The sequence below is a fragment of the Oryza brachyantha genome, chromosome 3, assembly GCF_000231095.2.
Source record: "Oryza brachyantha chromosome 3, ObraRS2, whole genome shotgun sequence".
NCBI classification, from domain to species: domain Eukaryota; kingdom Viridiplantae; phylum Streptophyta; class Magnoliopsida; order Poales; family Poaceae; genus Oryza; species Oryza brachyantha.
This window is the reverse complement of record NC_023165.2, coordinates 24,828,517-24,854,240: the sequence shown is the minus strand read 5'-3', so window position 1 is coordinate 24,854,240 and position 25,724 is coordinate 24,828,517. Positions and strand designations below refer to the sequence as shown.

At 45.1% G+C, this 25,724-nt stretch overlaps 6 protein-coding genes across 7 annotated transcripts; 3 read left to right on the top strand and 3 right to left on the bottom strand.

Annotated features, from left to right (window-relative positions):
* The first annotated feature begins 502 nt into the window (after positions 1-502).
* LOC102709823 (CBS domain-containing protein CBSX3, mitochondrial) lies at positions 503-4,407 on the top strand. The gene is made up of 6 exons (XM_006650493.3): positions 503-649; positions 2,434-2,692; positions 2,769-2,850; positions 3,492-3,565; positions 3,827-3,887; positions 3,998-4,407. The coding sequence occupies exons 2-6, from the start codon at positions 2,435-2,437 to the stop codon at positions 4,141-4,143; spliced, it is 621 nt and encodes a 206-aa protein (XP_006650556.1). The 5' UTR covers positions 503-649; position 2,434; the 3' UTR covers positions 4,144-4,407.
* Positions 4,408-5,408: 1,001 nt separating this feature from the next.
* Positions 5,409-6,712, bottom strand: LOC121053807. The gene has a single exon (XM_040521647.1). The coding sequence runs from the start codon at positions 6,533-6,535 to the stop codon at positions 5,777-5,779; it is 759 nt and encodes a 252-aa protein (XP_040377581.1). The 5' UTR covers positions 6,536-6,712; the 3' UTR covers positions 5,409-5,776.
* A 3,932-nt stretch (positions 6,713-10,644) lies between these two features.
* LOC102706091 (GEM-like protein 1) lies at positions 10,645-12,170 on the top strand. Its single transcript, XM_006651731.3, has 4 exons — positions 10,645-11,128; positions 11,232-11,321; positions 11,394-11,689; positions 11,799-12,170. The coding sequence occupies exons 1-4, from the start codon at positions 10,915-10,917 to the stop codon at positions 11,973-11,975; spliced, it is 777 nt and encodes a 258-aa protein (XP_006651794.1). The 5' UTR covers positions 10,645-10,914; the 3' UTR covers positions 11,976-12,170.
* An 85-nt stretch (positions 12,171-12,255) lies between these two features.
* On the bottom strand, positions 12,256-13,852 carry LOC102705805 (ATP synthase delta chain, chloroplastic-like). The gene is made up of 2 exons (XM_040521962.1): positions 13,592-13,852; positions 12,256-13,362 (listed from the first exon to the last, which is right to left on the bottom strand). The coding sequence occupies exon 2, from the start codon at positions 13,356-13,358 to the stop codon at positions 12,729-12,731; it is 630 nt and encodes a 209-aa protein (XP_040377896.1). The 5' UTR covers positions 13,359-13,362; positions 13,592-13,852; the 3' UTR covers positions 12,256-12,728.
* Positions 13,853-16,271: 2,419 nt separating this feature from the next.
* On the bottom strand, positions 16,272-17,470 carry LOC102705521 (syntaxin-related protein KNOLLE). Its single transcript, XM_040521960.1, has one exon. The coding sequence runs from the start codon at positions 17,390-17,392 to the stop codon at positions 16,457-16,459; it is 936 nt and encodes a 311-aa protein (XP_040377894.1). The 5' UTR covers positions 17,393-17,470; the 3' UTR covers positions 16,272-16,456.
* A 2,197-nt stretch (positions 17,471-19,667) lies between these two features.
* LOC102709350 (putative rRNA methyltransferase YlbH) lies at positions 19,668-23,111 on the top strand. Of its 2 annotated transcripts, XM_006650492.3 has the most exons (9): positions 19,668-19,910; positions 20,001-20,117; positions 20,552-20,656; positions 20,757-20,861; positions 21,388-21,526; positions 22,027-22,142; positions 22,221-22,277; positions 22,387-22,485; positions 22,576-23,111. In XM_006650492.3, exons 1-8 carry the CDS (start codon positions 19,695-19,697, stop codon positions 22,462-22,464), a joined length of 933 nt encoding a protein of 310 aa, XP_006650555.2. In that variant the 5' UTR covers positions 19,668-19,694; the 3' UTR covers positions 22,465-22,485; positions 22,576-23,111. The 2 variants fall into 2 exon arrangements, with proteins under 2 accessions (XP_006650555.2, XP_006650554.2); XM_006650491.3 differs by having other exon boundaries at positions 22,387-23,110.
* The last annotated feature ends 2,613 nt before the right edge of the window (positions 23,112-25,724 follow it).

Sequence of the window (25,724 nt, the reverse complement as noted above, 5' to 3'; positions counted from 1 at the left end):
CGTTAATTAGGAGTATTAAATATAGACTGATAACAAAACTAATTACATAAATAAATGCTATTTTATTAGATAAATTTTTTAAGCCTAATTAAGCCACGATTAGCAAATGTTTACTGTAGCACCACATTCGATCATGTACTAATTAGGTTCAATAAATTCGTCTCGCGAAATAAACCAGAGTATAGAGTGTGTTTTATTAATAGGCTATATTTAATATTTCTAATTAGTGTCTAAATATTTAATATGACAGATATTTAAAAAAAGTCTTATCGAAAATAAACAGGCCCTAATGCTGCATATTACTGGATGCCGTCGTTCTCACGGTCTCGCTCCTACTCCTACTTGACTACTACTTGTCCATATCCACCTTGATTTTCGCTGAAAAAAAAGCAAATTTATATCCCTCTAATCTGCACTGAAATTGGAGAAATGCTCTGACGAAAAGAGCAGACAGGGGGGGTGAGTGGATAAGACCGACGGCACATGACTTCACGGCACCACGCCAGAGAGGGGAGGTGTCGCTTTAATTAGCGCTCATCACCACTCCCTCGCCTCGCATCATAACAAGTGTCCCTCCTCCTCCTCCCCAGCTCTTGCATCCGGAAGCAAACTCGGTCGTCGTCGTCCTCCTCCTCCTCCCCCTCAGCAGGTAAAGCCGCAGCATCCCTTTCCAGTTCCATGCTCGGGTTGGAAGTAGAGTGGATCGATGCTGGTTTCTCGTTCTTGCTTAACTGGAGATGTGATGCTGATGTGTGGGTATGTGTCAGTGTGTGCCGAGTGACGAACTGGTGATTTCTTGAATTCAGAGGAAAGATCAAAGAATTGTACTACTACTTTTTACAGTGTTGTTCTTGGTTTGTCCCCCGCGAATCCGCGATCTGCTCCGTTTCACTCCTTCCGCGAACAAACGCGCACAGCTCTGCTAAAGTTGGTAGTAAGTAAAAAGATCTTTTTGTACGGAACAGAGCGAAGATTACTAGTGCAAGCAAAGCAGTGTCACTGAGAAAGAACACCTGTGGTTGATTCCGAAATATTTGTTCTCTTCCGATCCGTGGTGGCGACTGGCGAGAGCTTGCTTCCCATGTTCTTTCTGTCCACCTTTTCAGTTAGAGAAGCCAAGGAACTTACTTTGGTTTCGGGTTAATTAGGCGTGTCGTAGCTTCGTTTGCAATTTATGATTCGAATTTGGTCTTTTGATTCTTGCAGCTTCTGTGATTTGATAACATCACAGCGGTACACCTAAACCACCGAACCGAATATCATGTACACATCAAGAGCGTGTAGTTTAGTATTTAGTGGTTTGAGTGGAGACGGCAATAACTGGATTCTGTATTTGGTGGTGACTCATTATTGTGTGACTGTGACGTGAATCAATATTCTTCTTGATCTGCTAACGCATGCTGGCCAGATGCTGCCAATTTTTTCGGGTTGGACTCTCATGAATTGAATGATTCTTGGAATCTTACACCAAGAAGCTTGAATGTATTGGTAGGGGAATCCCTAGAGAATACTGTATATCAAAATGAATGTTGATTAATAGTCAAGACGTATTACATGACCATTTCATTAGCCCAGTTACCCGGAGTTTAAACTAGTCATTCAACATATTTTGGGTGTGCACATTGCTTTATTCCAACATTATCTTTACTGATCAGGGTACAAAATGGTAAGGTAGAGCTATATTGTTATACATCCTTGTCATTGCATCAGCGTAGTGGAAATTAACTTCCACTTGCCATAATGCTCCCAGGCCCCAGCATGATTGGTACATGGTTGTTTATTTGTGTGCAATAGTTCGAAAACTACGTTAGTTTGAAGTAATTCCACTTGTTAAAGCTTTCTTGTCGCTTTCTTTACAGTTCTTTGTACTGAAACTGATTGTCCAGTCATTTTAGCAGTCTTGCGACCTGCACATTACATGAAAACTGATTTGCAACATATGCGAGTTTTGTAAATATACCTGATGCCCTGTTTGGGACAAGGAAAAAATTTCAATTTCCATTGAAATAATTGTCATTTCAATGAAATATTCCAAAGACCCATTTACTTACTTGAAATGCAAAAATTGAGGAAGAAAGAAAAAGAAGAGTCGTAAACAGTTATAAACATTAATTCCCAGTCTTTCTCACTTGTTTTTTGCCAGTACATTTTTATGCCATGGTATGATTGGGTACTAGTCTCTTTGCCTTCAACGACAGCATCTATAGTTCTACCCAGGCCCACAAAGGCCACCACATTGTTGAGTCAAGTAATTGATCACACCTGATTTGGGATTGATAAACTTTTGTGTGCATTTGGTTTTTCTCTAAGCTGTATTTGATACCCTTTTATCATTTGCTAAAGAAAATGTGATATAAGAAGTTATAGGTCAGACAGATATGTTCTTTGTTCAAAACTAAGTATTGTATCATTTGATGTGTTGATCTGACACAGAATGCAAAGAGCAATTCAAGCTATCGGGTCACATGGCAGTCTGCTCAAATCTGCTGTTCTCCGACACATCAGTGCTCCAAAACCAGCTATGTTACCTGCTGTATACTCACGCTTCATGTCAGTTTCATCGGCTCAGATAGAGGAGAGCGGATTTGAGACTGCCACTGTGGCAGATATTTTGAAGTCTAAGGGGAAGAGTGCTGATGGATCTTGGCTCTGGTGCACCACTGATGACACTGTCTATGATGCTGTCAAATCTGTATGTGTTTCTTTGTCATCGTATTACTTCTTTCGTGAACATTTATGATTTATAATGATAAAGATTCTCCTATCAGATGACACAACACAATGTGGGAGCTCTGGTGGTGGTTAAACCTGGACAAGATAAAGTAATTGCTGGTATTGTTACTGAGAGAGGTAACGAGCTATTTCGTGTATTTATAAGTTCTCTATCTGCAGTTGAAAAACACAATCATATGCTTGATCAAAGACCATTGTTTGTTTCTGTTGTAAAGAGATACGTGTGTACGACACATGCTTTAAAATTGGACGAGCTTAAACAGCACATGCAGAGAGGGAGGGAGGGAGGGAGCAACAGTTTGTTTGTTCAGTTGTCTTGCAATTTTTATGGCAGCAAAGGTTATTCAGATTGATCAATATATGTGAAAGGCTAGCTGTGGTAATATTTTGACATGATTGTTCAAATATAGCTTACTATACAAGCATATGTAGGGAGATTTGGTCCTGTCTCGTGCACTGTATAGTAGAGATCAAACCATTTATTGTTATGTCCAATCCTGGACCTCCATTTTGCCATGGGAAATCACATCAATTTCCTCAAATCTAGATGAAACCATCAGGCTGCACATCTTCCTCATATTTACACAATCCCCGCTGTACTTCCAGGTTCAGTGCCTAATCAGAAACAGTGTTCGTCTGAACGGAACTGATCATTTGGGTCAAAACAGTACATAAAACCTGACCTGTTTATGGACAGATTGGCTTAGAGAATATTTGTGTTGTTTAAATACCATCTCAAACTTGCAATGTCTCTGCAGATTACCTCCGAAAAATCATCGTGCAGGGACGATCTTCCAAGTCAACTAAAGTTGGAGACATCATGACTGAAGAGGTACACCGTACACCCCTTACTGTGCTAATTTCCTTTTAGGCCGTGTGCTTCGGTAATAAAGCACACGTTACACCACCCTGAATCCGATTAGTACAAAAATTAAGCCTAAGCATTGGTTGGTTAGTCAGGTGACGAATTTGGTTGCCAAAACTATTGACATCTTGTGCGCTGGTTTTATTTGTAATAAAAACATGAATATCCTACCAGAGCATTTTCCCTGATCTAAAAAGAATGCTCATTGACAAAGCATCATTTTGACAGAACAAGCTCATCACAGTGAAACCTGGGACTAGAGTCCTGCAGGCAATGCAGCTGATGACAGGTAAACATCTTTGATCTTTTCTCCTTTCCAACACCAGAGAGTTCAGAATTCAGATAGCACCAGAGCAACTAAACCTTGACACACCGGAGTGCCCGGTTTCGTCGGTGCAGAGAAGCGCATCAGGCACATCCCGGTGATAGAGGACGGCACGGGCATGGTGGGCATGGTCTCCATCGGCGACATCGTCCGCGCGGTGGTCAGCGAGCACCGGGAGGAGCTGAACCGGCTCAACGCCTACATCCAGGGTGGCTACTAGGATGATGCAAGGCTGCCTCACTCTTCCAATAATGAACGCTCTGGATGATGACGAAATGGGCCGCGTCTCTCCTCCTTGGGAGGAAATGCTGCCGGATGGTTTCTGCTGTTTCTGCTTTGTTTTCGCGTGTATATTATCCGTTTTCGTTTCCATCTAATGGGTAGAAACACCGAATAAAAAGAACCGTGTGCACCGTCTTCTGCACCCTTGAAGACGAGTCTTGATGTTTAATTAGATGGATTTGCCGCTGTTGTCCGGCAACCCTGGGCGTTTGTGAGTTTGACTGGTCAGATCGGACGTTGAATGTAAGCGAGGCTTAGGGTTACTGTTCATGGTGGTCGCTGCAGGCAAGCTGAACGGTTCAGGCTTGACTTGTGCCGTTGCCCACGTGATGAGGTCACGGTCCAAGCTGAGTTCAACCCTCTCTCTACTCGTCTCGTCTTTAGCCAGCAGGTGAAAAATTCAGCGTTCACCCGTTCTTGTCAAAACCGACTCCGTTTCCCCGTTCTCCCGGTGCTTCCAAGTTCCTGCGAACTATAGAGCGCTGGCGACTGGCAGCTGGGAAGTGGGAAAGGCGTATGAGGAAGCGAATTTCGACGGTCATTGCTGGGTGCTTCGACGGGAAAAAGCGAAACCCATATTTACAAACAAAGAATAATAATAAAAAATATGTTTTTTTAGCAATTTTAAATCGAAGATTAGAAAATAAATTACGATAAAAAATTCCTAAAATCAACTTTGAATTTAGTGTTAAAAATTTAGATTTTCGCTCAGGGCAACTATAATGTACTATAAAAATGATTATTATAAAATAAATGCTCTCATATAGGTTGTCTCTATACATTATGAGTGTGGTCATTATAACATTAATAACTAAAATAGTACATAGCCATATGAGTTGTCCATAATAATAAATGCTCTCAAATGATTTTCTGTGAAGTTTATCAAAACCAATGCCAAATGTGATGGTCCAACTCATATAAACTACATGGTTTTTATAAGTTGCTCATGTATAAACAAAACCGAAAATATGAGCCTGAAAGATCGCGGACGCAATGGGGCCGGCAGTCCACGTTCGCTCCATTAATTGTGTCTCCTCTTGCCGCCATTACCAACTTAATCTCCCATGATTAATGCTCTAACGTAACATTCCTCAAATGTCTCCTCTCTCAAGAAAAGCGGAAAAAGGGAGCCGTATGCTAGGACGTTGTGGTGATGTCGAAATTGCGACACCATGTTACTTCACTTGCATCTAAAGCAGGAGCTTGGAACAGATCAAGAAAGTATACTAAAAAAATTCTGATAAAATTGTTTTGTCGTACTAGTACATTGGGCAGTGCTTGGTGCTTACGGCAAATCCTGCATGAATCGCTCCTCGTTGGAATGAATAATCGAGCGAGCAATTGCAAATTTGCAACCAATAATCTGTACAAATCCGCATTTGGGAGAAACCTGAACGAAAGAAAACAAAGAAAGAATCTGAATATGTTCTTCCGTTGCAATCTCTGCGCGCTTTTTTTTTTGTTTCTTCTTCCCAGCAAGCAAGAATCGGAGGGTTCGGTTACGCATCGATGTCATGGTGGTAGGCCAGTAGCTTCAGTAGATTAGTACGCCGCGGCGCCGGAGGAGGGCGCTACCGGCGGCCGGAGAGGCGGTTGAGCCAGGCGTTGCGGAGCTGGAGCTCGAGGGGGTCGCCGAAGCACTGCGCCCTGGCGAGGCAGAAGTGGGTGCAGAGCCCCGCCGACGAGCGGACGCGGCAGGTGTCGAGCACGTAGCACGACGCGCGCTCCATCCCGCGGGCCTGCACCACCAGGCCCCACACCTGCCGCGCCGCCTCGGCGGCGCCCGCGCCGGCGGACGCGCCGTCCTCGACCGCCGCGGCCAGCTGCTCCACCAGTATGATCCCGTCCGGCCGCCGCTGCGCGCCCGCGCCCCACCGCCGCCGCACGTCGAGCCAGCTCTCCGACGACGCAGACTCCCGCCGCACCGTCACGCGCCGCCCGCCTTCCCGGCCGCTGCCGTCGTCGTCGTTGAACAGGTGCACCAGGAACGGCGCCTCCCCGATGTGCCGCACGATCTCCGCGATTGACTCCCGCATCCACCCCTCCACCCTCTCCTCCCCAACCTTCTCCACCTCCTCCTCCCCGTCCTCCCTACCAAACACGCCTCCGAAGAGCCCCAACCCACGCTCCTCCTCCCGCCTGAGCTGCAGCCCTCGTGGCGCGTCCGCCACCGCCGCCGCGCGGAGCCGCACCGAAACCCGCCGCGGCGCGCTCCCGAACGAACACGGCATCCGCAACCGCCCTGCCGGCGTATACAGCGCCACCGACGACGTCGACGCCGGCGCGGGGCAGTACCCCCTCACGGGAGTCGCCGTCGCCGCCGCCGCCATCCGCCGATCGAACCGCCGGAAAACGCTTCCCTCCCGAGGCGGTGGGGATCAATCTCTGATACGAAGCCGGATTGGTGGTGATGCTAACTACCAGAGCAAGGCGAGGGTTCGCGGCGAGGCGCGGGTTGCGCCGGCGGCGAACGGGTGGTGCGCGTACAAATAGGTTGAAGAGGATGGCGTCCGAGCACCGAAGGGGAAGCCCGCACGAAAGAAAGGATTCGTAGCCGTAACGACTCGGCCCCCGTGCTTGCGTGGCGTCCGACGTGGAAGAGTTTCCGCCATCCCGTGCGGCAAGATGGGATCTGTGGCCACCCCTGTGGGGGATCGGTGCGATCTTAGTGGTGGAGACGCGTGTTCGGTGTTATGTGAGGAGGAGGGAACGTGGGGCGCGTCGGCGCGCGCGTCGAGGCACGCTCCGGCACGCAGCGGGCGGGAGGCGGGAAGGAGGTTTGCCCGCGGGAGTGGGGGGGCCACGTCGGAATCGGACGCCAGGTCAGCACGCGGCGACACGTCGGAGAGAGCCGGTAGCGACTTTTTCTTTTTCTTTTCGTGTTTTTTTTGTTTGACTGCCGAGTGGTGCGGGCCAGAAGTGAAGTGAAGGCGCTGGCGTGGCCGATCGTTTGGGTCTCGTTTTGCTCGTGATCCTGGTGCAACCAAGTCGTGTACCTGGGGTACACGGGACCGAACGTGCATGAATATCTTATTGAAATGACTCGATTTGATTTTTGACACGAAAATTTTCTACTGTGCAAAGAAGGTTCGACAAGCACACAATTCCATATCTCAGTTTTTCAGGCGCCCAACTACTGGTGACATGACTGTAAATTATTTAAGGGGCGGATTTAATATGGGGGCGGTGGGGCTCGATCTCCCGCTACCCCGTCCCCGTTAAAACTATTAGAGCCTCCACGAAGATCTCTCTAAATTTTTATGGTAAAAAACAATGAAAGGGAATGATAAAACTCTGTCTAGCTTATTCAGACTTCTTTAATCTCGCTAGCTAGATCCGACGTTGAATTATTCGAGTATAAATTGAGAAGAGAAATGGTAAGGAGACGTACGAGGTTCGTATACAAGGCATGTTGGATGAGTAGATTGCCACGTTTCTCATTTCTCGTCACCAGCTCCTTGTCTCTCCATCTGCTGCTCTCCCTCTATTTGTAAAATAAAAATACTTTTAGGTTGTTTAGTAGTTATCAAGTTTGTTAAGGTTGAAAGATTTAAGTGGAGAATATTTGAGGAGACAACATACTATTATAACTAGTACTTATAATACTTATATCACGTAATGATCTTTAAATCCTAAAAGTTATATTACCTTTGTTCTAAAATATAATTATTTTTAGAATTTGATATGAGTATTAAGGAATTAGCAAGAATTAAACCAAAATAAATTATGATTGGTTTAAGAAAACGTAGCTTGAGAAATTACTAAATTATGGGATATATTAAGGGGCTGTTTGGTTTGATAAGCACGAGAGGCCTTTCTCGGGCAAGTGCATTCAATCACATACACACTAAATCAAACGCCTGAGCATGATGCTCGACCTACGTGTGATTTTAAGAGCACCAACGAAACAAGCACCGAGTATTTAGAAACCAAGGTAGTATTCATTGTGCATAAGTATTCCCTATTACTACCAATAAGCTATGCATTTGGTTTTGCATCAAGACTAAGGTTGAATTACATGTATTGGCTCGCATTGAATTATCCTTCACACCAATAAATTCAAGGTAAAATTATATACATATGATATCAAAACAAATGTCATATGCATCAAGTTTGCATGTATGCTCGAGGCATGTGATATCTATTAAATATGTTAACAAAACCAAAGTGATGCATGCTATGCGTGACCATATATGGAAAAGTAAAAAAAAAAACTAATTTGTAAACAATTGTGGGATGAGGGAAGGGTACAAGAGACATTAGACGTTTGAAAGTGGGTCAAAAACAATCATACCCATTTATATTGAAGTACTCCATCGAATCAAAATATTTATCGTTTAGAACAAAATTTGACAAATCTTTTAAAATTTCGACAAACAATTTTGTGTTAAAGCAAATTTATAAATCTAATAAGTTTATGATTATTATGGCACTACCTTTGTTTTATACTATAAAGTTTTCTAACATTTACATATGGATATCAATAAATCTACACATACTTGCATGCATGCATGCAACCAGACGTAGTCAAACGTCTTATATAATTTAAAATGGATGGAGTGGTATTTTGAGGATAATCTTTTTATATTATTTGTCTTGTATTTAAACTAAGTATTTAAGAAATCATCGATTGTTAGAATTTTAAAAGTTCGATCAAATTTTGATTTTTATGGGAGATTAGTTCGCATCTAGCTCAATCATTTAACATGTGCTTTCTATGATACGGTGAATTTCGTGTGATTGCATCAAGCCGTTCATCTGACCACGCCGTTTGTTGGTCCCTCCTCGTGCGCGTGGGCCCAAACAAAGAAAGCGACGCAACATCGGAACTGGCCAGCTTAAAAACTTGCGAAAAAGAGGGGTCACGTGGAGCAGGAGCCACCAGGCACCAGCCGACCACCCACCTTCCGACCGGGCAACGTGGTGAAACCGGGAGGGGCGGGGCTAATACGCAACCGCGCGCGAACGCTTTTTGCGCAGCCCACGTGAAGATCAGTCCATGTAGCCCACGTGAAGACCAGCCCACGTAGCCAACCCACGTGAAACCAGCCCGCACATCTTTTTTTTCCCATTTAATTTTTTTCCCTTTTGGTTTGCCAAGGTCGGCTAGCCCGGCTAGTTGGGCCCAAATAAGAATTGAATGTATGTATGTATGTATGTATGTATATATATATATATATATATATACTTTAGGTATATAAACTTTATACACATAAACTTTACGTATATAAACTTTATACATACCTACTTACTTACATACATGCATACATACATACATACATACATACATACATACATATACACAAATTCTCTATATGAAATATATATATATATATATATATATATATATACACACACACACAAATATTATATACATAAAAAAGTACAGATATAAACTTAATATATATATATAAATTTTTATATATGTAAAATTATGTATGTAAAATTTATACACATAAAATTATATAGTAGAGAGAGGAAGAGAAAGAGAGTGTGACGTACCTGCCTATCTGTGGCTGTAGAGCGAAACGTGTTCGTGTGAGCACGGACGTCACGGACCTGCCTATCTGTGGCTGTGGAGGGAAACGTGTTCGCGCGAGGACGGAGTTCGCGACCGATCGCGAATTAGACTTTTCGAACCGGGAGAGCATGGCCGGATACTGGGCCCAATAATGCCATTACTTGGGCCGAAGTGCTGAAAGAGCCCAGTGATTCGGCCTTTTGAGTTCAACCGAATCGTCAGAACCTAAAAGATGCGGCCCATTTTGGTCATTTCTGCTTTATTCGAAGAATCCGATCCGGTGCCGCATCTCGAGTCATATATCGGCCGACTAGTAGTAGCTTCGTATGCTGTTCACACGATTGGTTGACGTGAAAATTGATAAAATGCCACTCAATATAAGTAATAGTAAAAATTACCACTCAATATAAGTAATAGTACTTATTTTCTATGCTTACCTTGCTTCTGTCTCCGTCCAATAATAACTTTATTTTTCGTTTTCCCGTATCCAACGTTGACCACTCGTCTTATTTAAAAAATTTATAAAAAACTTTAAAAATTAATAACACATAAAGTATTATTCATGTTTTATCATCTAGTAAAAATAAAAATATTAATCGTAAAAAAATTCAAATAAGACAAAAAGTCAAAATATTATATCAAAAAACTTAAAAATGATCTTATTTCAGGACAGAGATAGTATACTTTAGGTTAATTTTACTTTCTTATTTCCTTCGCTGCGCATTTTATATGGAAGCTATTTTTGTCATGGGGCATCTCCTCTACGAATACTCCGTATTTTCCCGTTCGTTGACTTGGTTCTCCCGGTCCTTCCTGATCAGCGATACCTTTGGAATCACCGGCTCGCCGCCATGCCATGGAATGGGCCATGGGCATCTCGCCGGTGCGGTGGTGGAGCTGGTGCGTGCGGCCGACGTACGCGGACGCAAAGCCCAAAATATTCCACTTGTCTTGTGTGGAGTCACGGCAACCTCGACTGCATTTGCACTTCAATAGTCGAATCCACCCCTTCCCCTTTTGCCTCCGAGCGAAAGTAAACGCGACGGAGAAGGACCTCCCCGTGCAAGCCACTGCCTTCGGTTGGATTGGCCAACGCGGCAAGGAAGGAAGGAAATCATCCAGGGTGCAGGCTACGCGATCTGATCGATCGATTTCCGATTGGTCGCCGGTGATTAGTCTCGCGAGGACATGGCGACGTCGTGGACTGCGCCGCCGCCGGGGTACCCGCAGGTCGGCGGCCAGCCGGCTTACCCGCAGCAGTCCTCCTCCACGGCCGTCGCCGTCGCCTCGGGCAGCAGCGGCGTGGGGAACCCCTACGTGTTCGTCACCCCGGCCAGCAACGGCGTGGGGAACCCCTACGTGATCGTCACCCCGGCCAGCGCGTCCCCTTCCACCTGTCACTGTGCGTTCCCCCCTCTCTCTCGATCTCGGCATGTGTCATGTCTATGAACACGCGCACTGACGTCTCTCGTCGCTCCGGTGGCCGCCGGCGACCTGGCCTACAGCCATCAGGAAGGCGCTGGAGCGGTACGGGAAGAAGCTGGAGGACGGCACCCGCAAGGCCGCCGACACCACCGGCAACATCTGGCACCACCGTGCGTACACACCCGCCGATCCCCTCTCCCGGCTCGGCCGCGAGCGCTGATCGATGCTTCCACCCCTTGCAGTGCGGACGGCGCCGAACATGGCGGACGCGGCGGTGGCGAGGCTGGCGCAGGGGACGAAGGTGTACGCGGAGGGCGGCCACGACAGGGTGTTCCAGCAGGCGTTCGGCGTCGTGCCGGGGGAGCAGCTCCGCAAGGCCTACGCCTGCTACCTCTCCACCTCCACTGGCCCCGTCATCGGCACGCTCTACCTCTCCACGGCCCGCCTCGCCTTCTGCAGCGACAGCCCCCTCCCCTACCAGGCCCCCGGCGCCGGCGCCGCCGCCGGTGGCCACCCTCCCGAGGGCATCTACTACAAGGCAAATTACACTTCATTTCTACATTTTTCAGCTTCAGTTCAGTCCATTTCATCCATGCCTGTCACCTGTTCGATGAATCGATCACGTAAAGGAGATTGACGACTTGCAGGTGGTGCTTCCCCTGAACCAAGTGAAGTCGGTGAACCCTTCTGCCAGCATGACGAACAGGGGCGAGAAGTACATCCAGATCACCACCACGGACAATCACGAGTTCTGGTTCCTGGGGTTCGTGTCCTACGACAAGGCGCTCAAGAATCTCTACGAAGCCCTGCAGCGCCGTGCGTGATCACAGCCCTCAGCTACCGCAGCTAAGCTTCACCTCCATCCTAATATACATATCTGTTGATTTAAGTTTCTTTCGTGATCTTGTAAGCTTCAGTTGGAATAAGTGTGACACGTTACTGAAACAAAAATTCCGATGCCGTGTGTATGAACATTGTCAGTGTAGAATGTGCTGAATTGGTTAAAAGTGAACGGTAAATGCTGACAATTACTTGCATTGAACACACGTAAGTATGTGATATCTGCACATACACAGAACTAGCTGAATTCCATCGCGCAATTACTGGCTAGATAATAATACATGTTCTCATTTGAAGATAGTCATGTTTGATGTATACAACTCCTGTGCTTCCTCACCATTAGTCTCTGCTCTAGCATTTACAGAGCTCTGACTTCCGAATTCCGCATACAAACCGCAACTTTTAGTACTTTACAACAGCATATAGAACCTGCTGTTTAATTTCAGCGAAAAATACGCAGCAAGAATAATAAGGAATATTACAAGTATACAAATATAGGCTCAGCTGAACGGTAGCGAGTAGCTAGCATCTCACGATTGACAACAACACTAGATAGGAAAACTGTTGTTGGCGACGGCGAGTCGTCGGCGTTCTTCTTCTGTATAGAGTCCATTGGATAATTACGAGCTTACGACGGAGCTGTACTTGTATATGGTCCGGCCGGCGAGCCGGCGGCGGCGGAGCACGCTAATTCGCTGCGTGTGCGTGTGCGTGTGTGTGTGTGGAACATGTGTGGCTCAGGGGTGCGGGTGGGAGATGCTCTGGTCGAAGGAGTCGACGCGGTTCTTGAGCGCGGCGAGCTTGCCTTTGACGCTGAGGTCGATGACGTGGGACTCGCCGGGGCCGTAGCAGACGACGAAGCCGGCGATCAGCGATGGGTCGACGACGTTCTCGATGGTCAGGCTCGCGAACCCGGTGATCCGGCGCATCTTGCGCGCGATGAGCTCGGTCTGGCGCGCGTCGAGCTCCACGGCGGAGGAGACCACCACCCGCAGCGCGCGCAGCTGCGGCGGCGCGACGTCGGCGCCCTGGCCCTCGTCGTCCGCCAGGGCGGTGTTCCTGTCCAGGAGCGACCGCAGGAAGTCGAGCGTCAGCGGCTGGAACGGCGCCAGTGCGGCGGCCGACTGCCCGCCGTCCGCCGCCTCGTCGTGCTCGACGCCGACGTAGCTGCTCGGCCGGCGCAGCGTCTGCGCCTGCCACCGCGGGGACTGCCCCGTGTGCGCCCGCCCCACGGCAGCCGCCGCCGTGCTCGGCTGCGTCGACAGGCCGTCGAACCGGACGGACGCCGGCATCAACTGGCCGGCCTCCCTTGCCGCCGGGAACGCCGGGTGGCCGCAAGGGTTGATCGGCTGGTTCAAGATGTTCATCGCCCTGCATCAACCAACAACGAATGTCAACCAACCACGCAGCTATATACCAACTATATTTCAAACACCAACAATTTAATCCACGGTTTCGCTGCACAAGAAACAAATTGAATCCTAGACTCTTAGAAGATTAAACGTTCGAACAAATAATAAGCAGCTATTCTCGCTATCACTCACACGGTGAAAAACACAAGGGCAAGAGCATCATCACAGTAAAAAAACCGTGTTCTAACCTTGCTAGAGCCCAGCTCAGCCTCAGCTCGAATTGGCAAGAAGGGGAGAGACCGAGAGAGAGTGTATGCCTCAGGGTGTTTGTGAAGTGGAGAGAAGTACTGCGTATGTATCGCGGTTAGCTAGCTTGGTGAGGAGAGGCGCGGATAAGGCAAGGCAGTAGCAGCGGCAGGAGGACGAGGAGGAGGAGGGAGGGGAGGGAGAGAATTTGGCGTGCACACGATGCGGCAGCGGCAGCCGCACACGCCCCATCCGGAAAAATCTGCGCGACGCGGCTGCCCAATCCCGTGTGGTCACTGGTCACTCGCGATCTTGGGGGCAGCCGGGCCAGCCCGCGCGCGACGAGCCGTCACGTTTTCGCGCGCGCGGCCACGGTCGATTCCGCCGTCCCAGAATAAAAACGGCTCGTTTCATTTTAGGGGACGCGATGGGGGCACAGGCGCAGAAGTGGCCCGTGGCCGTATTTTTCACGGACGCGAGAGCATCGTGTTGCTGCTGCTGCTATGTCTTCCACATGGTGATGACTTTGACGTGGAGCACGAGCAGTTGTTGGACGATACCGTGGTCGGCGAAACGATCGGCCACGCCCGCACGTAGGCTGTTTGTCTCTTTGGTCAAGACGGGACGGGGGCTTCGTCTAACACGTGGTGTACGGTGCAGGTTTGGGCTCAACATTGTCGCGACTGGTCACTGCTTTTTAAAAACGTTAGACGATGCTAAAACGGGGCTCAATTAAGTTTTTAACCCCTTGCGCGTATGCTTGTGCTTGGCGCTCTATAAAATATCGACCAGAGGATGACGACGACTGTTTAACCACGCCCCCGGTTGCTCAAAGCACGCGAGATGCCCTACGCTACTCGACGATTTCACGTGTGCGGCTGGCTCCAATGATTCCGAGCACCAGCAGCATTTTTCGTGTTCTTCTCCAGCGCGGCACACATGTACCGTTACCATTTTACCAGCGGTTAATGGTGAAAAGGCAGAGTACTTTAGCATTAGTGAGAGCGGTGAGCCTGTGACCTGCTTGGCGCTTTGCTAGTTTTTGTCCTGAATTTTTCCGATATGTCCCCTTCGTCTGTCGGTGTCTCGTTCTTGTTGTCGTGATCTCTATTCAGATAAGTGAGCTGGAACTTTCAAAGATGTGTGTTGTTGGGCTGAGCTAGTGTCCCTGAGGATCCATGACCTATGCAGGCCCAACTAATCTCGGCCTTTTGGAATAGTAGAATCAAGTACTCTCGGAGGAAAAAGTCCACCGGAGATTACTAAACTTGAAGCCGAGTTTGCTTTTCGTCCCTTAGCCGTAATATTAGAAATGTGTATCTCTAAACTAACAAAATCCGTTCATAAAAGGTCTCTCGGCAGTATTGACCCATTTTTGACCGGTTTTGCTGACGTGGCGTCCGGTGGATCCCATACGTCAGACTTTTTTATTTTTTACTCTCTCATCTCCCTTCCTCTCCCTCTTCCTCTTCTTCCTCTCTTCCGTGCGTCTGGACAGCACAGCGGGCGGGGGTGGCGGCAGTGGCGGCCGGCGAGGGCGGGTGGCCGACGCGGGCGTGCGATGGCGGCGGGGACGGCCGACACGGCCGGAACACGGGCAGGGGCGGTGGCGTGCGGTGGCTGGAACATGAGCAGGGGCGGTGGCTGGAACATAAGCAGGGGCGGTGGCGTGCGGCGGCAGGCGCGAGCGGATGACGCGGCCAGACCGGAGGTGGCGTGCAGCGGGCGGGGGCGACCGACGCGGCCGGAACACGGGCGGGGCGATGGCTGCCAGACCGGCACGGCCGCCGACGACGTGCGTGGCAGGCGCGGGCGGGCAGCAGCCGGCGCGGCGATGGTGTCACGGTCGGCGCTTGCGAGTGGTGGTGGCACGGGCGTGCATCGACTCTATGGCCATCGGCTGCAATTCTTGCAAACAAGAATGGAGAAGAAGGCAACGTCCACGACGACGACGTAGAAGACGACGACAGCCGTGGCGAGTGCGTCGCCGACTGAACCCGCTCGCCCCCACCCCTGCGGGCAGCGCTCTAGAGAGAAACAGGGAAGAGAGGAAGAAGCGAGAGAAGGGAGAGGAAGAGAGAGGAGAGAGTAAGAAAAGTCTGATACATGGGATCCATTGGACGCCACATCAGCGAAATCGGTCAAAAAATGGGTCAATATTGCCGAGGCACCTTTTGTGAATGGATTTTGTTAGTTTAGGGATACATATTTCTGATATTGCAGCTAATGGATAAAAAGCAAACTCGGCTTCAAGTTTAGATCTCTGGTGAACTTTTTTCCTCTCACGACTATAGGCAAACAAAGCCCATATAGACAGTTACCACTTGGGCCTTCGCCAACTGACCTCTTCCCGACTTCCCGCTGTGTTTTAAGCTAGATTTTTCTTGGCTTTTATGTGTATGTTTTTTGAACTACTAAACGGTGTAATTTTTTGCAAAATGTTTCTATAGAAGCACGTCATCTCATATTTCTAAAGTAAAATTTTAATTTTATAGTAGTTAATTCTATTGTTTATATCATTAAATAACAATTACAAAATCAAATAATCTTTCATCAATAATCTTTGAAATAACACAGCCAAGATAATTCACAAATGCAGCAAATATGGTCTCAAATGCAGATTCGAGAACCAATCGGTAGATGGGCACTGCAATTAACAGAACAAATATACGGGCGTATTTCATTTGATCATCAGCTAAATCCTGATTGATACAGAAACATTCAGCCAGAGATTAACGAACGAATCGAGAACACGAAATTCGAAAACACGGGAGTGAGACACAACTGTGAAGTGTCTGGTACCAAGTAATCGTAACCGAACCCCTCGACAACACGAGTAATAACTGGGAGTTGACGCGGCCAAGTTCTCATGATCTCTTCAGGCTGGTGGCGATGGGCACGACGATGAGGAGGACGAGGAGCAGCAGGATGACGATGCCGATGCAGAGGCATTTGCGGCTGCTGCGCTGGTACTCGCGGGCCTTGCCAAGCTCCTTGTTGCCGCCCTGGACGTAGGTGGTGGCGCTATTGACGTGGCGCTCGATGTCGTCGAGCTGTTCACCCTGGGACTCCACCACGACGGCCATGTCGAGGAACACCTGGTGGAGCTCCAGGAGGCTGCGCTCCACCTCGCGGGCGGCGTCGTGGCGGTCCTGGATCTCGTTCACCGCGGCGAGCACCGCGCCCTTGCCGTGCTCCGCGACGGCCGCGCACAGGAGCTCCTCGCTGCGGCCCTCGGAAATGATGCGCTCGATCACCTCCTCCTCAGGGACCTCGCCGGTGAGGGTGTAGTAGCGGCGCTCGATGGTGTCCTTGTACTCGGACATGATCCGCTGCCGGAGTGCCTGGAAGTCGAGCATGAGGTCCTTGAGCTTCTTCCGGAGCGCGGCCGTGAGCGCGGTGCGGGTGCGGTCGAGCGGGGTGCCCTCGCGGCACCCGGCGGAGAGCCTGCGCTGGGCGGCGTTGGCGCGGTCCATGGCCTCGAGCCTCGCGCGGATATCCCGGGCGCGGCGGAGCACGGCGATGATGTCGGCGTTGACGCGGCCGCGGAGCGCGCGGAGGGCGTCGGGCTGGTGCAGAGACTTGCCCTCCTCGTTGGCGGCGTTGAGCCTGGCCAGCGCGTCGCGGATGGCGGTCATCTCCTCCTCCACGGCCTCGGTCTCCTGGAAGAACCCCTTCAGCCGCTCGTCGGTGACGCCGACCTCGTGGAGCTCGACCCCGTCGCCGCCCGCCTCCAGATCCTTCATCGCCGCCTTCTTCAGGTCGACGTAGCTCATGAACGACTTGGTCATGAGGTCGTTCATGGCGACGAATCTCACCTCGCTCACTTCTAGGGTTTGGCGATGGCCGGAGGCGAAGGGGATCAGGTGATCTGTGAGGAGAGATTGGCTTTGGGGAGAAGAGAGGAAAGGAGAGGAGAGATTTTAAAGGTCGCCGTGGTCAACGTGGTGGAGCGGGCGAAGGGGAATAGAGCCGTTGGGCAGGGTGGCGGTCGGCCGCCTGTAACGGCTATGAGATTTTTCCCCTTTCCTTTTTGTTTTTCGTTCGCAACGGCTACAATATGGATTAGATTGCACCAGAGAATGGGATGTAAATGTAATTACTCTTTTTCTTGTGAAGCTCAGTAAATATAAATCTGGTGTGTGTTATGGAGGAAAAATGGAGGTGTGCTTCGAGTGCAGCGATTTGCAACGCAGGATTGACCAAACGAATCGTGTGTTGTTTGTTATTGCATTTTTGTTATGAAAATAAATTTTAAATAAATTATATATATATATATTCTTAGTGATTTAGAAGCAAATAATGAAATATAAATTTGATAAAAAAAACTCTAAAATCAGCTCTAGATATAAGGTTGAAATTTTAAATTTTGTGTTATAAGCATAAGCGAAAGATAAGGGTACCAAATTAGGTCAAGGCTCACAGATCAAAGGAAATCAAGAATGTCGTTGTTTCAATGGCTATATTGCTTAATTGAATTCCTCGAAAAGGGTAAGATGGATATATTGTGTCATTTCATTTGGTACAAGTGTATACAATCTTCTTTTTACGAACCTGCGTGACCTGGTTTGTGGACAAATGTTGTGAGATGGTGAGAATAAGATGTTTCATTGCTCCAAATTATTGTCATTGAGTTTTCAATGACTTGCCATAAATATCTATAATGTACCAATATATTTGACATTTGTTCTACGATATGTTATTAGATCATATGTTATTGGATCAGTGATTATTTTTTAAAAATATCCTTATATACACATGGTTAATGATTAATTTATACTCTTAGATGTTTCCAAACTTTTGTTTTTTTTCATAACCTCCTTGCACGATATAGGAGTTTGTGTGTATACTTCAATAAATTTTTTCAACAAATTATACATTATGTTGCACAGATTAATTATATTTACAATAAAATAAAATAAAAAAGTATTGAAACTCATAGATAAACTTCCATATCTTGTAAAGAGGCTACACACGAAAATATCATTTTTTTAAGTTTTAAGGGAATAAATTAATTGTTAACCTTGTAACTATATAGAGTTTTTTTTGGTATATTTGAAAAAAAAATTCTAGTCCAATAGTATATTGTAGAACAATTGATAATCTTATTATAGAAAGTAACGACGTAAACTCACTAGCATACATATCATAGAAAGTAACAACGTACATTGTTGAATTAGGATGAATTATCTCTTCTCTTATTTGCATTAGTTTTATTTCCTATGTGATTCTTCTATTTACAATTTACAAATAGTCTATTCATTTCATATAGTTTAATTTAATTTATCCTACGTCAAACATATTTAAATTAGAATAAGATTATAGAAAAATATACTTAACATCTACAACATCAAACTATTTTCATTAAATCAACACTCGAATATATTTTTATAGTGTATAATTTTGGGTTAAAAATATTGTCATATTATATATATAAATTTGGTTAAACTTAAAAATGCTTGACTTAGACCAAATCCAAAATAACTTATGATAATATAGAAAAGAATGGATGGATTATTTAGTACTTGGGGCTATTCGTCCATACATTTTGACCCATCGTCAACCCCCCCCTCCAAAAAAAAAAATTGGCAAATCCTTGAAGTGGTGATTAAAGCATAGTTCGACACAAAGAGTTAGGGTGAATTTTCTAAATTATTAAGCGGTGAATTTTGTAGTTTCAATAGTTCATACTTGATTAATTATTTATTAATAGGACTCATTGTTTTACGTATTCTTCTCCACATTATTCTTTTACTCATTTTCAAATGTACACATAAAAGTTCCATCTAATACTCTAACCATTTAAAAATCATTGGTTGTTAAATTTGAAACAGTATAAATCAAATATTGTCAAGTAAATACAAACATGCGGCATCATTTCTCCTTTCCCTTTTCTTTTTGAGGGAGGACTTTTTTTTTCGCGAGGGGATATACACTCGCGAACAAATGGGAGCACCCGAGTAACTGAACTTGGTTCATCTCAGCCGTCGAAAGCATAGATCCGACGGTGCAGAGAATCCGAGCAGATGGATAGAGCAAAACCCCCTTATCCCCTTCCTTTCCCCCTTCTACCGAGTTCTTTCCAAGCTCTTCGGCTCCTCGCCAATGGCTTCCTCCGCCCTCGCTTCCCCTTTCCTCCCGCCCCTCTCCGCCCCAAACCCTAAGGCCCTCTCCCTCCGCCTCCCGGTTCGCCGTATCCCCGTGGCGTCCGGCGCGGCTCCCTCGGGCGCCGCCGCGGCGGCGAGGGAGCGCCGACGCTTCCTGGAGCGGTACGGTCTCAACCCCAACGACTTCGAGGATGATACCGAGGAGGAACCCACGGTTTGTTCGGTTTAACGATCGATCTCACGGAAGTTAGTGCCTCTGCTGTATCTGGTGATTTGAGTGCCCTTTTTTTGGGTTTGTTTTCAGGAAGAGAGGAGGAGGGATAGGCGGAAGCGGCGGTCGGGTCGAGGGGAGGCGGCGGCGGAGGTCGCGGTTGCTCCGACGAAGGCGTCTGAGCCTCGGGAGACGCATAAGATGCTTCAGGTGAGACTTTGGTTTTGGTCCGCGTGTGATTTTGTTCATGTGCAACTCCTGAAAAAGGGCGTGGTGCACTTGTTCATGTACTGGCTAAATAAAAGAACCACTTGCTTGTGACCAAATTGCCATCATTAGCTAGGTGTCTGTGGTGGAAATTAATGTTTGTTTCCTACTTGCCATAATTTCTGTCAGAAAGATGTAGTAGATCAGAAGGTGTTTGGTAGATAACTCTTTTGTCCTTAGAAACCAAAATGCACGCTCATGTATTGATCACTTTGCCAGACATGTAGAACAAAATAAACATTGTTGCGTAAGAATGACCCCATACTGCAATTATTCAGCAGCTATTTACATTAACTTGTTCACATGAAAGTAGATCTTGCTTATCATTTCAATGCTTCAGTTCTTTTAGATATTAAAGTGCGCCATGTTTCTGCCAGGTATTAGGAGGAAAAGTACGCCGAAGAAAATTACTTTCACCAAAAGATAGGAATGTTCGTCCAATGATGGAAGTTGTACGAGGGGCAGCCTTTGACATTTTACAGGTACCTGTGTAGTTTAATTTGTTTCTATCAGCTACTCAGTTATAAAAGTTCCACCTTGTGGTACTAACAGATCTATATTGACTCTTCGCCAAATGTGCAGTCAGCTGGTGGTTTTCCTTCCTCGCTTAGACCTGGTCGATGGTTAGACTTGTATAGTGGCACTGGATCTGTTGGAATTGAGGCTATGAGCAGAGGATGTTCAGAGGTTTTCCCCAAAACTGAAGCTAAATTCTATTTATGTGCTAATTTAGTTACTTACCCTGGCTCTACCATAAATCCATCACTGATCACTCTAAACGTCCAAATGTATCCACAGTATACATGAATGAGATTACCACTTCTGGGAGGTGTGCATAGGTGTACAAGTATATTTGCAGTTTATTTCATAAAAATATCTATTGTCACATCTTGTTTAGTACTCTCACTTTTTCGTATTATAAGATGTTTTGGTCTTATCTAGATTTATCCATAGACCAACGAATATGTCTTATATATATGTCCAAATTCACTAGCATCCATATGAATCAACGATTACCAAAATATCTTATAATATGAACTGGGGTAATAAACATAGGTGTACAAGTTAGCATGAAGTGCCTTTTGTGTTCTTTTCTAATTCTCTAGTTTTACAGTTGCGATAATGATTTCAATTTCTGATGGAGAGAACAACAAAGTGATCAGGAATGACAAATATTATCATTCAATCATTTATCTTTTCCTTTTGTCTTTAGGTACATTTTGTTGAGATGGATCCTTGGGTTGTTTCTGAGGTCCTTAAACCGAATCTGGAGTGTACAGGATTTCTTGATGTTTCGCACATACATATGATCCGCGTCGAAAACTTCTTGTCCAATGCTGAAAAATCTAGTGGTATGACTCTTTCTTAGGGAATATGGAAATCTAATTCTAGTTAGGAAATAGCTGGGCCTGTTTGGTTGATGCCCTCGATAGCCACAAAAAAATTGGCAAAAAGAAGTCCATTTGGATCATCGCCAAGCCATGGTTGGTTATACCAATTTTTGGTTTGGTTACAAGGATATTAAGCCAAAACAGGTTTAGAACTCTGCGCCGACAGTGACATGCACTAAAGCTAATGGGTGCTTCGCATCCTTGTTATTACGTTGTTAAAGTTTGATGATCGTAACCACGTATTAATAGTATTAACAATAGAAAGCTAGTAATGGATGTGAACATTGTTGCATTAGGACACATCGTGCAAGACTATGATTTGTGTGCCTTTCAATACACTTTTTTTGCACACAAACACATGGAGCACAGTGTTTCTTGTGAACAATGTATTTTGGACCGTTTCAACAACATTATTCTTCTGTTCTCTGACGCGCGCAGTCCCTTTTATCTGTCTCTCTCAGGGAAATATCCATCTTTTGATTATATTAGTGTAACACCGCCATATGTTGAGGTAAACTACAGTACACTACTTGATCAACTCGTAAGGTCACCATTGGTTGGAGAAGATTGCTTCATTGTAAGTTTTTCATTTTGTGTCAATCTAAGGATTTTGCTCTCATGCACATTCCTTACCATCATCTCTTTTTTTCCTTAGCTCGTTGAATACCCGCTGAAAACAGAGATGCCTGAATCATGTGGAAGCCTTATAAAGGTGAGTGTATTACACTTTTACCCTACTCAGTACTGACATAACGGTTGTGCAATAGCACTTAGCTTTCTGGGTTGTCGATGGAGTTGCTCATTGTTCTCAAATATTGCAGATAGCTGACAGGAGGTTTGGTAGGACAAACTTGCTAATTTATGGGCCAACCTGGGCCGAGAAAAAGAGGAGAGCTTGAGATGATTTGCGGAATGTTGAGGCAATTTCTCCTCTCTTTATGCACATCTTGGATCTCTCCACAGTAATATGGGAATACTGTAATACAGACTCTTCAACAACCATCCTGCAGATATGTAATGACTGGAAAGGAACTCTGTCTCGACTGCATCACCAGTCACCACACTCTTGAACAGCAACGAGTGGCTCAGCTCCTCTCGAAACCATCAGCAGTGAAATTCATGGAACTTCCCGCGGAGATATACTACTGAGTACACTGGAAGACTGTACGAGACAGAGAGTACTTCTCTTTCATTGTGGTTCACCGATCCACGTCCCCAGAAGAAGAAAAGGATCACTGCGTTTCTAGGGATCGACATCAAGCCACCATTCGATAGACATCTCTCCACATTGCTATGAACCTAAAGGCTGCCTTCTCGGTGATATGATCTAGTCCATACATAGATTCATGCAGTATGCTGGCTCCAGCTGCATCTATAGGATGATTTTTTATGTGCTCAATCTCCATGTAACAGCATGATTATTTCGGCCATTAATTGATGGAAACAATAAGAACAATGTGCTTGCTTTTGGTATTTGCACTACTTCCCTGTGCGTCGTGTTTTCTGTTGCCAAGATACAGTCATGCAAACATGTGCGGGAGCATTGATCTGAAGCAATCGCCAGACCCTTCCTTACATTGCACGGAAGAGTTTGGGAATTCGGATGACTGACTTTTCTTTTTCCCTTTTTTTAATGGAAGCATCGAGTTGAATTTCAGGATAATAATCAAGCAGCAGCAAATGCTTCCTCTTCACTATACCACATTAGTACATGGTTTAGGCTGTGTTATTTTGAACACTTTCTCAACCACTGCTCTCGTTTTCTATGTGCAAATTTTTCGAACTAGTCTCATCATCCTAAAATGAAGCTAATCTGTCCGTTTCAAAATATAATCATTTTTAAGATTTAAATTTTATATCATAATATAAGCATTTTCATATTAATTTCTATTATTTCAACATTCTAGAGCCAAGTGTATGCTTATAACGGGAACCTAATCAATTCAAAAATTTAAAAATTGACTATTGAAGTGATTAAAAATGAATCTTTTGATACTCCACTCTGATCAAAAATATTTGTCGTTTATGTCGATTTGATCAAACTTCTTCAATTCCGATATACAATTGTTTCTTAAATGCTTAGTTTAAATATAAAACAAATGATATACATAGATTTTCCTCGAAATGTACTATAATAATATCATATGCTTATTTGGTTTTATAAATTTATTCTAACAAAAAAATGGTCATCAAAATTTTAGAAGTTTGGTTAAATTTTGTCATAAACGATAAATATTTTTAACGAGACGGAGTATATCCTTATTCTATGCTACAATCTAGATATGCTTATATTTTAGAATGAAAAGGCATAAGTATTTCTTCACCTACCTCATCATTTGAACTAATCACAATCATTCCCTATTTAATTTTCTCACATATGTTCTCTTCTCAACTAATTACAACATTTCTCATGTTATTTTCACATACTTTATTAATCTACGTAGCTAACTTTAAAAAGGGCGCATTTTAGGACGAAAGGAGTATGCAACAGTGTAGCTTTTTATAAAAAGTCTATATAAAAGTTATTTTAAAATCATAATAATTTATTTTTAAAGTTTTTTAATGTTAATGCTTTATTAATTATACGCTAATTCATCGCTCCATTTTACGGTAGAGTGGGAAGCCTATCATGTCCAGGGTTCGCGACCGCCGCGGTAACCGCGGTAACTGCGCCCTCCGCTGAGGCACAGCTTCGGTAAGCTGCGGTAACCGAGTTTAAATTTAAGAAGAATTTAAAAAAATTGAGGAAATTTAATGAAAAAATATATGTTGTATATGTTGATATATAGTGTAGTTTTGTCAAAGAAATTAATGAAAAAATGTATTCCCGACGTAATTAAAAATCATAAACGAGTATTTCGGGAAACAAAATTAAAAAATAGCCTATTGTAAGTAATATTTCATAGAAAGATGGTCAAGAATATATTGTGTTGAGTCATTATTAATTTACACTAGACACTTGGGTACATAATGTTGAAATACAAATATACAACGATGGATATATGAAAAATATGTATAGTGCATCTTAGTACATACATAATAGTTTTATTTGTAATAATGAGTAGTAGGTATAGTCGTGACCCATCAATCAAAATGAAGTTGTCGTTACTTGTTATTGGAGTAAATTATTTGATGAAGAGTGATGTGTCGGTGTATGTTTGTATGTTGCAATATCAAGAATTTAGAAAATGTCATATGAAATTTTCTTGTTTTCCCTATAACATGTCCTATTGTCATAAATATAGTCACAAAATATTTTTCTATTTTTCATGTATTTTTTTAGATTTTTTAATTTTTTTTATATTTGACATCACATTCGCGGTCTCATCGCGGTAACCGCGGTTTCCTCGCGGTAACCGCGGTTTCGGCTAAAAAGCCGTGTGGTAAGCCGCGGTAACCGCTGTTCTCATGTGTTGTTCTAGCAAGTAGTTACCGCGGTTTTCGCGGCTTACCGCGTGGTAACCGTGGCAAACCGCGCGGTAAGCCACGAAAACCGTGCGAGTTTAAATTTAATTTTTTTGATTCAAATTCATCACGGTTTTTGCGGTTACCGTGCGGGATCCGCGGGAGCGCGGTACCGCGGTTTTGATGGCTTGCGCAGTAAGAGGAACCCTGATCATGTCTCAGCTTCCAGACGTCAAGAATTTATCGATATTTCTTTACTCATCTCCCAAATTTCCTGCGAGATTCATCTGCCAAGTATGCACGGTCATTTTCCCACCCGCCCTGGTTGGATTTATCCACGTTAACCATCGCAGTTTCGTCCGATCGATCCTAGCCGTCCATCCTTGCTACTGACAACGTGCTTTTAGGACATTGTCAGTGACCCTTTCATTTTAGCATTAATTATATGCCATGTTAAATTTTTTATGATATAACAATAATTTAGTTAAGAAAGAGAAGATAATCCTTTCATTCTAATGAAAGGCTTTTTGGCGTTGTTTGAAAGCCGAATGGAAGTTCATTGAGGACAAACCTTTCTTTCATCTAGATCCCATGCGGGGTCCACCTCCTATTTTTCTCTCATGCAATAATTACTCTTATGCAGAAATTTAATGGTCTATCAAGTCTATGAAACTGTAAAATAAAAGAGACCACCGAGAGATACCCTTTCATATTATAGAACAAAACTAAAACACTGACGTGTCACACTTGAAAA

What these genes read in the sequence shown, in the direction of transcription:
- LOC121053807 (XM_040521647.1), bottom strand. Translation starts at nt 6,535, where the DNA reads ATGGCGGCGGCGGCGACGGCGACTCCCGTGAGGGGGTACTGCCCCGCG.
- LOC102709350 (XM_006650492.3), top strand. Translation starts at nt 19,695, where the DNA reads ATGGCTTCCTCCGCCCTCGCTTCCCCTTTCCTCCCGCCCCTCTCCGCC. An exon ending in TGAGCAGAGGATGTTCAGAG is followed by an intron (nt 20,862 to 21,387) that starts GTTTTCCCCAAA and finishes TTTTGTCTTTAG; the next exon opens with GTACATTTTGTTGAGATGGA. An exon ending in CATGTGGAAGCCTTATAAAG is followed by an intron (nt 22,278 to 22,386) that starts GTGAGTGTATTA and finishes CAAATATTGCAG; the next exon opens with ATAGCTGACAGGAGGTTTGG.
- LOC102705805 (XM_040521962.1), bottom strand. Translation starts at nt 13,358, where the DNA reads ATGAACATCTTGAACCAGCCGATCAACCCTTGCGGCCACCCGGCGTTC.
- LOC102705521 (XM_040521960.1), bottom strand. Translation starts at nt 17,392, where the DNA reads ATGAACGACCTCATGACCAAGTCGTTCATGAGCTACGTCGACCTGAAG.
- LOC102706091 (XM_006651731.3), top strand. Translation starts at nt 10,915, where the DNA reads ATGGCGACGTCGTGGACTGCGCCGCCGCCGGGGTACCCGCAGGTCGGC. An exon ending in GTCCCCTTCCACCTGTCACT is followed by an intron (nt 11,129 to 11,231) that starts GTGCGTTCCCCC and finishes CCTGGCCTACAG; the next exon opens with CCATCAGGAAGGCGCTGGAG. An exon ending in CGGCAACATCTGGCACCACC is followed by an intron (nt 11,322 to 11,393) that starts GTGCGTACACAC and finishes CACCCCTTGCAG; the next exon opens with TGCGGACGGCGCCGAACATG.
- LOC102709823 (XM_006650493.3), top strand. Translation starts at nt 2,435, where the DNA reads ATGCAAAGAGCAATTCAAGCTATCGGGTCACATGGCAGTCTGCTCAAA. An exon ending in TGGTATTGTTACTGAGAGAG is followed by an intron (nt 2,851 to 3,491) that starts GTAACGAGCTAT and finishes ATGTCTCTGCAG; the next exon opens with ATTACCTCCGAAAAATCATC. An exon ending in GGCAATGCAGCTGATGACAG is followed by an intron (nt 3,888 to 3,997) that starts GTAAACATCTTT and finishes TCGTCGGTGCAG; the next exon opens with AGAAGCGCATCAGGCACATC.